At 49.4% G+C, this 11,524-nt stretch overlaps 1 protein-coding gene across 1 annotated transcript; it reads right to left on the minus strand.

Annotated features, from left to right (window-relative positions):
• Positions 1-7,082: 7,082 nt before the first annotated feature.
• On the minus strand, positions 7,083-11,015 carry LOC115029211 (protein SPMIP1). Its single transcript, XM_029468697.2, has 2 exons — positions 10,538-11,015; positions 7,083-7,621 (listed from the first exon to the last, which is right to left on the minus strand). The coding sequence occupies exons 1-2, from the start codon at positions 11,013-11,015 to the stop codon at positions 7,503-7,505; spliced, it is 597 nt and encodes a 198-aa protein (XP_029324557.2). The 3' UTR covers positions 7,083-7,502.
• Positions 11,016-11,524: the final 509 nt, after the last annotated feature.

An 11,524-nucleotide genomic window follows, 5' to 3' on the forward strand; every position in this document is an offset into this window, starting at 1 on the left:
CCCCTACCCACACCTCACCCCTACCCACACCTCATCTCTACCCAAAGCCCACTCCCATCCATACCCAGTCCACCCCTACCCACACCTCACCCCTACCCACACCTCATCTCTACCCAAAGCCCACTCCCATCCATACCCTGTCCACCCCTACCCACACCTCATCCCTACCCACACCTCACCCCTACCTACACCTCACCACTACCCACAGCCCACTCCTATCCATACCCAGTCCACCCCTACCCACACCTCACCCCTACCCACAGCTCACCCCTACCCACAGCTCACCCCTACCCACAGCTCACCCCTACCCACAGCCCACCTGTGCTCACAGCGCTGTGCTTAAGCCATCACCATGTCCTGAGCTCAGTCTTCGGATATCATGAAGGTTTTCATTATCTGACAGCCAGCCTCACTTTGGATGCATGCTCCAACAGTGTCTTCCCTCCCCTTTCCCTTCTGTCTTCCTCCTGTGCCCCTCCCTGAAAGGGCTCAACCTTGCGTGCCTGTCCTGTTCTAACTGTCCCCAGTCACGTATCCCATGTCTCCCTGCAACACTAACCACACAGTGTTTGTCACAACGGCCAGCACTGAAGCTCACTCCAGCACAAGCCCCACTGGCCGGCTTGGACCTGAGGGTTTGCTCCCTCCCTGCCACTCCTGGAATCTGCAACGTGGTGCCATCTTGCTTGTATGCAGGGCACCCGTTTTTGTGCATTTCGCTTTGTTTTCCCGGATATTCTCTACTCTTGCACATGAGCACCTGTACTTAGGAACAGTGGAGAACAGTGACCCGTCTGGCCCCACTCAGTCTCAGAAGCAACCCCTCCACACAGCTGTGGGCTCCTCAAAGGCGTCTGCACACAAACAAGCACCATGTGTAACCTGAAGAAATACAAAGTATATTACACTGTAACTATGGGGTTGAGTTGTTCTTTTTCCTTTACACACTGGAAACTGTGTGACTTTGATGTGAGAAAGAAGACTGGATCGTCTTTGTGTTCGTCAGCTCCGTCATCCTGACATGTTCTGAGGTCATCCTTCCTCCTAACAGATATCCCAGATCATCTTAAAAGGAGGGGTTGGGTTTTGACTTGTGCTTCCAGAAGTTTCAGTTTATGGCCCTTGACTCTGTTGCTTCTGGGTCAGCGAAAAAGAGTGTGTGGTAGAACAACACACACACACACACACACACACACACACACACACACACGCACGCACGCGCACGCACACACACACACACACACACACACACACACACACACACACACACACGCACCATGTGCACATGAGGTGGGCTCTTCTGGCCTCCACAGGCCAATATACAAGGAAGAAAGGCACTCATACATATAAATTAAAGAGACATGGGGTTGGGGAGGCATAAACCCAGTCTCTGTTCCAGAACAGTCTCTTCCATGACCTCCAACCAAGCTCCACCTCTTACAAGTGTTCCATCTCCCAACAGCATCCTGATCTGGTATATCAGCAAGTCTTTTCTATGTGAACCTTTAGAAACCACTACAGCTCCAAATGGCGGAGCTAATAGGTAGGATTATATACCATCTTGCCAAGGGAATAAAATCAAAAGTGCCTTGGTTAAGTTGGAGGAGATAATGCCCGGCTCATCTCTTATGGAGATTCTATTGTCTGGTGATGACCTAGACTTTCGGGGAAGATGGCAAAGCTGCTGAGACTTTGGAAGAGTTCACCATACCTAGAAACCTTCCAGTCCCCAAATGGTAAAGTATGCTACTCATATATGAGCCAGTTCTGGAGAGATGGGTCCTCTGACCTCTGCACCCAAGCACCAAAATTTCCCTGGCTGATGTGGCTAGGACAGGAACCCCAGGTCCCAGGCAATGGGCTTGGGACTCACTAACAGGGAGATGGGGAAGAGGTGGACTGGACATCAAAAGGCCCTTTCCATGCCTCTGGCTTGGGGGTCAATGGGTCCAGACACCCTGAAGTTTCGACCCATACTACATGCTCTTCTACCTCTGCCCAGTGGCAGGTTAGAGTTAGAAATGAGGGTCTCTGCAAGCTGTCACTCTGCCAAACTCAGACAGACAGAGGAGTTATTTTCACTCTTCCTGACTGAGCGTTGTACAAACTCCTGCTTTTATGTCCCCCTCCCTTCCTTCTCTCCTTTCTTTTTGAGAAAACCTTCCATGTATCTCAGATTGGTCTCAAACTCAGCTATGTAGCCGAGGCTGACCTTGAACTCTGACCCTCCTGTTTCCACCTTCCCACTGGATGAGTGCCAGCCACCACTCAGCGTTTCATGCCGTGCTCGAAATAGGACTAAGCAAGCACTTGGTGTGTGCTACACAAGCACTCACTTGCTGGGCCCCAGCCCCAGCCTCTACGCTGTGCCCTAAAAATGTGTTGCCTGGGCAGTGGGGTTGGTCAGAGGGTAAAGACCTTTGCTGAGAACTCTGGTAACTTGAATTTGATCTCCAGAAGGGACACGATGGAGGGAAAGGGCCAAGTCCATCATGTCATCCTTGGATCTCTCCACATGTGAACATGCCCCCAGTAAATAAATGTAATAAAATTAGAATATCATTGTAACAAGTTGTAGCCTTAACCATCTCATGGGATTCTGATCACAAGTGATGTCTGATGTTATTCACATTCTGTAGTTGAGAAGTTAAACAACTTTCCCAAGATCACACAGCTAGAGAATAGAGAGCCAGAGCTGACTAGTGGACTACACACAGGTAGGCACAGGTTCTGGGGGTGTGCTGGGGAACACAATAATTTTAGGGGTCACAGAAGTGATACATTTCTAGTTGAAGAAAAAAATGCATTATGCAATGCTAATTTTTTGTAACCAACATAGATATAAAATATAATTTTTCAACTTTTTTTTCCGAGATAGGGTTTCTCTATGTAGACCAGGCTGTCCTGGAACTCACTTTGTAGACCAAGCTGGTCTCGAACTCAGAAACCCGTCTGCCTCTGCCTCCCGAGTGCTGGGATTAAAGGCGTGCACCACCATGCCCAGCCTAACTTTTTTTTTTGATAAAGGAATGGACCTAGGAATGGAAGTCCAGCTAGGGCCCAGGAGAGTCCTAATAGGATACCTAATTGCCTTTGCCAGCAGAGCCAAAATCAAATATAGGTCTGTGTGCCTCCAAAGGTCATGTTCTCCTCAGCATCCTCTAACTCGGGTGAGGGAACCCAAGTTGAGCTCCAACAGGGATAGCCTGGGCCAAGACCAGCATACATGGTCTTCTATCGCCACCTAGTGACTTTTCTGGGAACTTCTGATTAGGGTTCAATTCCTAGCACCCCCATGGCAGCTCTCAAGAGTCTGTAACTTGAAGGTCTGACACCCTCACACAGACATACATGCAGGCAAAACACCAATGCACATAAAAATAAAAATAAATAAAATAACAAGGTAATTTGGGATGACGGTCTAGGAAGCGGTCAGTGCCCTTTGTGTCGGGACTCCATGCTAGAGTAGGGCATAGGGAGCCCTCTCTAGGCTCTCGTGCTCTGGGCTCTGTATTCTCTAGCTGTGTGACCTTGGGAAAGTTGTTTGACTGCTCAACTACAGAATGTGGATAGCATCAGATGTCACTTGTGGAAATTCACACATTTGTCCCACACATACACTCACATGCTATCACATGCATCCTTCATCACCGTCAACCCTGAGTTCTATCAGATTAGATGTGTCTGAAACAAACATCCCACCAGCCAATACACAACCTGAAATTATCTAGCAGCCATATATATATATATTTTTAATTTAAAGATTTATTTATTTATTTATTATATGTAAGCACACTGTAGCTGTCCTCAGATATTCCAGAAGAGGGCATCAGATTTCATTATGGATGGTTGTGAGCCACCATGTGGTTGCTGGGATTTGAACTCGGGACCTTCGGAAAAGCAGGTGACACTCTTAACCGCTGAGCCATCCCAACAGCCCCCCATATTTTTTAAAAGTAAAAGTAAACAAAAAAATAACGTATTTTATAAATGGAAGCCCGACGGTCCATGTGTGTGGGTCAAATCTAGCCTATGTGCCTTTGGTTTTGATTTTTGTTGTTTTATGGGAACACAGCTATGCCCAAAGCTTTCCAATGCTTCCGGCCTGTTTCTGCCACACAGCAGCACAGTTGAACATCTGTATGAGTGGGACCAGATGGCTCACAAGACGGAAAACACTCATTCTGCACGCCTTCACAGGAAGACGGATTTAAACACTCTGCCTTTGCAATCTTAGAATTACTGGTGGTCTTGTTCACGTTTCCTGCCACCCTAAATCTTCAAACAAACAAAAACCCAGGAGCTTTTTACACTCAGAGAACATCTTAATGTGCGAGAGACATTTAAAGTGCTCAGTTACACATGTGGTGCATGAATACTCACTTGGAGATGCAAGCTTAGAAAAATGCCTGCAAATCCCATATGGGTGTTTATTAAATATACAAATAGTCCATCTGTCTGCCTGCCCTTCCTTCGTTCCCTCCTTTGGTCCCTCCCTCCTTCCTTCCATGCTTCCTCTCTCCCTTTTTGGTCTTTCTGTGGGAGTGTTTTTGTGCATACGTGAGGGACTCTGCATGCCTACAGCCAGAAGAGGTTGCTGAGAATCATCCGCTCTGACTTTACACCTCTTTCTTTCAGGCAGGCTCTCTCTGAAACTTAACCATAGTGATCCTCCTGACTTCCCTGCTGGCGTTACAGGTATGAGCCAAATGTCTGGCTTCTTATGTAAACACAGCGGTCTAGTCCACATGATTACACAGCAGGCATTCTTAACTGCTGAGGTATTTCCTGGCCGCTCCCCACCTTCCTTTTTCCATATTAGGACATGGTCGCAAGTAGCCCAGGCTGGCCTTGAATTTGCTATGTAAACAGGGACGATGACTTTGGAGTTCTGATCCTTCTGCTTCCACAGCCAAACACTGGATGTGGCCAAACCTCCTTCCTGCGGTGCTGGGGACCTGGGGGTTGAACCCAGGACCTTGCGTGTGTCAGGCAATGCCTCTACTTTCTGAACTAGTTGCCCATCCTCCAGTACTGCTTGGCTGGCCTTCCGGGGGCGATTAAGGTATAAAAATTGAGGCCAGCTGCCGTTAGTAATGAACCCATTTCTCAACCCACACCTTTAGGATGGTGTTAGCTATATGGCACTGCCCCTGGGAGAATGGAAGAAACAGCCCTCAGATGGTCATTTAGTAGTGTCAGGCTGGTGTGCAGCATGTTCACTGAGGAAGCCGGTCCTCTTCTGAGCAACATGGACTTGCTGCTACAGACATCACAATTCATTACTCACATGGATAGAGCCAGGTACCGTGCCAGAGGATTGCTAAGTGAGACTTTAATGACTGACAGACTGTCAGTGTGACCTGCCACAGGGAGCTAGCTCCAAGACTGTCCTTCCTCACTACAGACCTCTCTTCATCTTCTTGAGTCCCAAGATATGCCCTCTTATGTCCCAGGAGCCCAGCAGAGGCCCCAATGACTCCAGTAAGACCAGTGGTTGCTGTGTTTGAGTAAATTCAGCAGGTGTTTTCCCAGCAACTCTGCCACGTCAGGCTGCTGGGTGAGTCCCAGGACAGCAAATTTCCACACTGGTCCTTGGTCACACTGCCTGTTTTTTGTTCTCTCTCACTCAAGTCTGATTAGGGAAAACCAGATTAAGGTAGTTTATTCACATTTTCAGGAGCTAGTTGTCTGTAAAATGTCAGGATAAAGGAACAAATCTGTAAAGGGCTGGAGAGTCCTCTGGAGGTGGCTCCTGAGAGACTCCTCTGTCCAGTTCACTCTCTTCAGACTGACGGTCGGCCTTTTTAACTAGAGTGGAGAGTACCACAATTCCCCGACTTCACAATGCAAACTTGTAAATGTCATGGTTGTGCAAAGAGCTATGTGCAGGTCTGGGCTTGCTCCCTATGGATGCCTCCTAAGCAGAGAGGTACTGTGGACACCAGTGGCTGCCAGGACTCCATGGGGCACAGTTTTCATGTCTGGGATTGTGTTTAGGAGTGCTTTCCAAGCAAAAAGAGGAAGACCTATCAATATGACCCCAATACTGGACCAATAAGGACTGGTGATCAGAAGGCAGGTGTGCTGGGCTGAATTCTGGGGATGCTGCAGTCTTCACTGAGAGTGTCTTGCCAAATCATCCAATTTGTAAACAGGTCATTGATGATGTGGTTAGGAAGTGAGGTCATCTAGAGAGGCATGGACACTAGTCCAACATGCCTTATACGATAGAGGTTTTGTGAAGACAGGCCCCGTGGGATCCCTCGATTCCTGGATCTCCAGCCTCCAGAGCAGCAAAAGAATAAATTTCTATTGTCTGAAGTCTCCCAGATTTTCATAGCATAGGAGAATGAATACAGCAGGGAACGAAGATCTGATGAGGAGTTAGATCACAGCTGTGGCTCCAGGACAACCCAGGGACAGGTCAGGTGTGGCAGACACAGATTAGATGTGTGGAGGTCCTTTCTCTTTATTCTTGCTCAGGGTTCATGGCGATAGGACACAATCCAGCTGTCACCCATCTAGAAGTCACATGACTTGTTCTCACTAATAGAATGTGAGGGTTAGTAACGACACTTGGCAGTGCCAGGCCAAGGCCAAGGTGGTGAAGAGTACGTCTGCCGCCAGGCATGGGAGCCATGAGAATTTCAGGCAAGAGTTCCAGGCCAACCTGAGCTCTATATGAACCTCTATCTCTGGAAAATCGAGTGAACAGAAACCTTTCACGGTCCCAGTGTCTCTACACTCCCTATCTTTCTTCCCTTTCCACTGGACACAGAGGACTCTAAAAAGGATTCTGAAGTCTGAGTCATTGGCAGAGTCACCACCAGATGGGGGACAACAACGTCTCCTAGGATGAGCAGCTACTCAGCATCATATGGGGCTAGGCTGGGACAAATACATCGTTAATGAGTGTGGGGAAAAGAAAAAAAAAACATGTTATGTTTATTTGTTTAAAGAGTTGGGACTTAGGAGCTGCTTGTTGCAGCGTGTGAAGCAGGGCACCTCTGAACGATGCAGGCTCTGAGGGGTGAAGGAAGCAGCCAGAGGAGATGGCAAGTTCTTCCCTGAATTGTAGGACACACCGAGACAGAGCAACTCTGCTGTAGATACCATCAGTCTAATGCAGAAGAATAGCCTAAGAGATTGGTGCTCGCCTATGTACCTTGCAGGCTCACCAGCGCCTCCTCTGTCCAGGCCTGCTCATGCAGCATTGGATCACCCCGGGAAAAGAAACAGCATTACCATTGATGGATGGTAGGATGCGGCAGCTTTGCAAGCAGCGGAGTTCTCTGTGTGTAGACAGGAGCCCCAACATAGGATGACAGTGCACCCCAGAGGTGTATGCCCGTGGTCACTTCTTCAGGTCCATCTCACCCAAGGAGGTGGGGCTCAGCAGAACATGGAGTGAGGTAGGGCTGGGCCGAAATATCTCCCATCTGGATGGTCCAGATGGATGACAGGGGGAAAGGAGCCACTGAGGCCTTTTCCAAGTCAAGTCACATGATGTCATCTGATCGCCGAGGTCTAGAGAAAATGCCATTTTTGACGTAAAATGACTTTGTGATGGGATGAGTTTTGGCATGAGCCGGTGTCCTGTAGTCCTTCATGAAATCCCCTAGAACACAGCAGAGGCCTGGATGAACAGGGGTCACCACTACTCTCCTGCTAGTGCCTCCCCCCCCCATATGGTTCAGGGTCAGCAGTGATGTGCTGTTAAACGGGGCGGGGGGGGCATGCCATCTGTCACTCAGGAATAGCCACTGCCTTTCAATGTCCCGACCCCTTTCCTGAGGATGCTCAAAACTCCTTATGATCCAACAGCTAGAGGCTGCACAGCATGGTGGAAACTCAAGACCTCGCAGAGGCCTCTGGCCAAGATCTGTTTTCGTCAGCACTCAAGTCATTTGCCACTTGGGCTCCTCACCCAACCCTAAGCTCACTTACCATGCTTCTTATTCCTGCTACTGTCAGGACTGTCCCTCATTCCACTGTACAGAAAGATCTCTAGGGGCTGCCCAAGGCCAAGCTAGCTCCCCAGATGCCCACCACTGCAAATTCTGCCTGGTGAACCAATAACAATGGTCATAATTTAATAATAACACTAATAACTATGCTTGTCACCACTTTATTGAGCACTTACTGTGTCTGGGGTATCAGGCTGCTGCTTTATATACACATAAGGGAGTTTTGACTGACCCAGCTGGGACCTGGATAATGTCCCCTACACTCTTCCCTGAATCTTCTTTGAACCCTCTGGGATGCTTAGTTTATAATCAGGGTAGGGGACAGTAAAGGTCAGCAGAAGGTCTGGCATCTGTTTCCAAGGTGACACCTGAATTGAGTTTGGGTTCAGGGTGTAAAGGGAGGCTTATGGAATGTTCTAGAGATTTGGGGGCAACTGTGGGCTTAAGCAGACGATGGTCTACCTTCTGGTTATAATCCAACACCAGCCTAGCAGCCAGGGAGCATTCAGAATCAGGCTACCAGGGTGGCTGTTGCCGAAGAAAGCATGGGCTGTCCAGTCACATTTAGACTGCAGATATTCATGAATAATCTTTAGCGTGTGCTCCATACCACAGTTACTGTACACTCATACAAAAGTATGTGTTACCTTTGCATCATCCTGTGTGTGTATTTGCAAAGCCTACCAACACAGTGGCTTCACAGACAGCGAGCATGGGCCTGTGAGGCAGAGCAGGGGAGGAAGACGCTTGGCACTTAAACTGAGATAGATGCGAGCTCTCTGTGAATATAAGAAGTCAAGTCCTGTTTGGACGAGAACTGTGCAAACTCACTACCTAGGACAGGACTCTGTGGTGGGCCTTCCTTATGAAGTGTCTGCCAGGGTAGCCTCCCAGGCCTGATCACCACATCCTGAGTTGACTCTTACTCTTATAGTCAGTGTGGTTCACAGACCAGCAGCATCAGCACCTGTTTGGGAGCTTGGCCACGGTTCAGGTGCGGAGCACTGGCCTAGTATGTGTGAGTGCCCTGGGATTCCACCCCTAGCTTTAACAACTGACTCCTATGCCTAGTAAAGGACTAAAAAGAAAACCCACCTCACACCGTGGCTGTGCCTGCCACTATAGCATATATCTACTTATTTGCCGTCTATGAAGGGAGCCTGTCAAAGTGCCTGGCATACATCAGTTGCTCAGTGGGATCTGTCAAATGAACCAAGAAAGCAGCCTTCCAGCGCAGGCTGAGTTTGCCTTCTCAGCCTGATTGCTCCTAAGATCCTTTGAAGGGGAAGCTGGGATTCAGAATCCTGCTCTACCTCTGTGGGCTGTCCCAGGACGACTCCACAGAGGTCACATGGCACAGGGCTTTTCGATCTGAATTCCTGCCCCAGGTACTTTCCCATACAACTTCCCCAAAATGCTGAGACAAAAGGAAACAGGCTATTCCCACTTCTCGGATATAGAAACCAAGGCCCTGAGAAGAGAACATTTTCATGAGATCACCCTGTCCAGAAGCAGTAGAATCAGGACGTGGGATCTCCCCAAACCCATCCCAAACAATGGCCTTGTTTTCTTGTTCACATTTAGTTTTGGATTTGAGGTTTTTCTGGGACAGGTCTCGTGTAACTCTGGCCAGCAGAGCGGAGACTGACTTTGACCTCCTGATGGGTCTCTGTCTCTTGAGTGCTTGAGTTACAAGTGTGCACCACCATGCTTGACGTGTCCATATCCATTCATTTCACAGCCACTCAGTGTCAGTGCCAAGCAGGCACTGGGAGGCTGTGAAAAAAATAAGCCAGGAAATCTTGGAACCCAAGAAGCCCTGCAGGCCAAATGGGCACACAGACTGCTGACCTGGAGGTTCTAGTGAGGTTCTGTAGACTCACCAAGATGCAGAGGTACTGAGTGGACTGTTAAGAGGCCTGGAGGAGCCGGGTGTAGTAGCCCACGCCTTTAATCCCAGCACTCGGGAGGCAGATGCAGGCGGATTTCTTTTTTTTTTTTTTTTTTTTTTGGTTTTTCGAGACAGGGTTTCTCTGTGTAGCCCTGGCTGTCCTGGCACTCACTCTGTAGACCAGGCTGGCCTCGAACTCAGAAATCCGCCTGCCTCTGCCTCCCGAGTGCTGGGATTAAAGGCGTGCGCCACCACGCCCGGCGCAGGCGGATTTCTGAGTTCGAGGCCAGCCTGGTCTACAGAGTGAGTTCCAGGACAGCCAGGGCTACACAGAGAAACCCTGTCTCAAAAAACAAAACAAAACAAACAAACAACCCCCCCCCCAAAACAAAAAACAAAAAACAAAAAACAAAAAACAAAAAGATGCCTGGAGGACTCTGGGAAGGCTCCTTAGGGCAGGTAGCACGTAGCCTGTTAAAGGAAAGTGAAAGGTGCAGGGTGTGTTCTAGAAACCAGGCCAGACCCCAATCTACAGGTAAGAAGTTTCCTGGTCTGCTTGCAGGGTGGTGAGCTAGTTTGGTTCTTTGTGTCAGGAGGGAGGTGGTAAAGACAGAGGCTGAGGAGGAAGGTCAGTCCAGTCCAAAAGCCTGGAATGGCAAGAGTGTAATGCTCTTACCCACATGCCAGCCATACGCCCAGGAAGACACCATCGGGTACTTGTACTTCTTCTCTGGTATCACTTGATGCCGCTCCTTGAGGTACAGGGTCCGGCCCTGGCCATCATGGGAGATGCCTTCGAAGAGCAGCTTTAGAGTGGCTGGGGCGGGAGGCTTCATTTCTAAGTCCTCTGGCCTGCCCTCCCCCGCTGTGTACTGAAGACCTCTTCTGGCTTGCCTCGCTCTGCTTCCCTGGACCTCGCTGCTCTCTCGCCATCCTGCTTGTACCTCTTTTCTGACAGGGGAGCCTGTGGAAGGCACAGGGCCTGCTTTCAAGACTGACCCAAAGGGGATCTTCTGGGACTGATTCCTGATCTTGGACCCCTCTTTCAGGTACTTGTATCCATAGCGGGCATTCCAGGTGGTCCGGGTAACCACCTCCTTCCTTATCCGCTCCCCCCAGAAGGCCTGGCTTGTGGGGTTCAACAGATCCCTCATGCTAGGGGGCCCAGGGTAGGGAAGGAAGAATCTTCCTCCAGAAGCTCTCAGCAGTCTGTTTGGATGGCTGGTGTCTGTCTCCAAGGAAACGTGTAGCCAATGAGAGCCAAGTTGCCAGGGCTGCTAGCGAGGAGGGGGCGGGATGGTAAGGGGTCTAGGGTCACCTATTGGTGGGCCAGGCCAGGTCAAGCGGGGGGGAAAAGATAGCAGAGCCACGGGCCAGTGAAATCGCTCTGTGGGTGAGGGTTCTGCCATGCAAGCCCAGTGGCCTGAGTTCCATCCTGGAACTCAGCGTGAAAGGAGAGTACTGACTCCCAACAGCTGTCCTCTTGACCTCTCTAGTTGTCACATCACAGCACCCAGACACACACATACACAAACACACATGTACACACATATACACACATATGTAAGTGATACATTTAAAGAACGAGAGCAGAGACTGGCCTTGACCGTCCCAGGGTAACAAGTGTGTGAGTGTGTGTGTGTGTGTGTGTGTGTGTCCCACT

Source organism: Mus caroli, unplaced genomic scaffold (genome assembly GCF_978045245.1).
Source record: "Mus caroli unplaced genomic scaffold, Mus_caroli_1 scaffold_12, whole genome shotgun sequence".
In the NCBI taxonomy this organism is placed as follows: Eukaryota; Metazoa; Chordata; class Mammalia; order Rodentia; family Muridae; genus Mus; species Mus caroli.

Bases quoted from the DNA above. Each gene is read 5' to 3' on its own strand.
- LOC115029211 (XM_029468697.2), bottom strand. From the start codon at position 11,015: ATGAGGGATCTGTTGAACCCCACAAGCCAGGCCTTCTGGGGGGAGCGG. The intron at 7,622-10,537 runs GTAAGAGCATTA...GCTGTGTTCTAG, and splicing joins GGCGTATGGCTGGCATGTGG to GGGATTTCATGAAGGACTAC.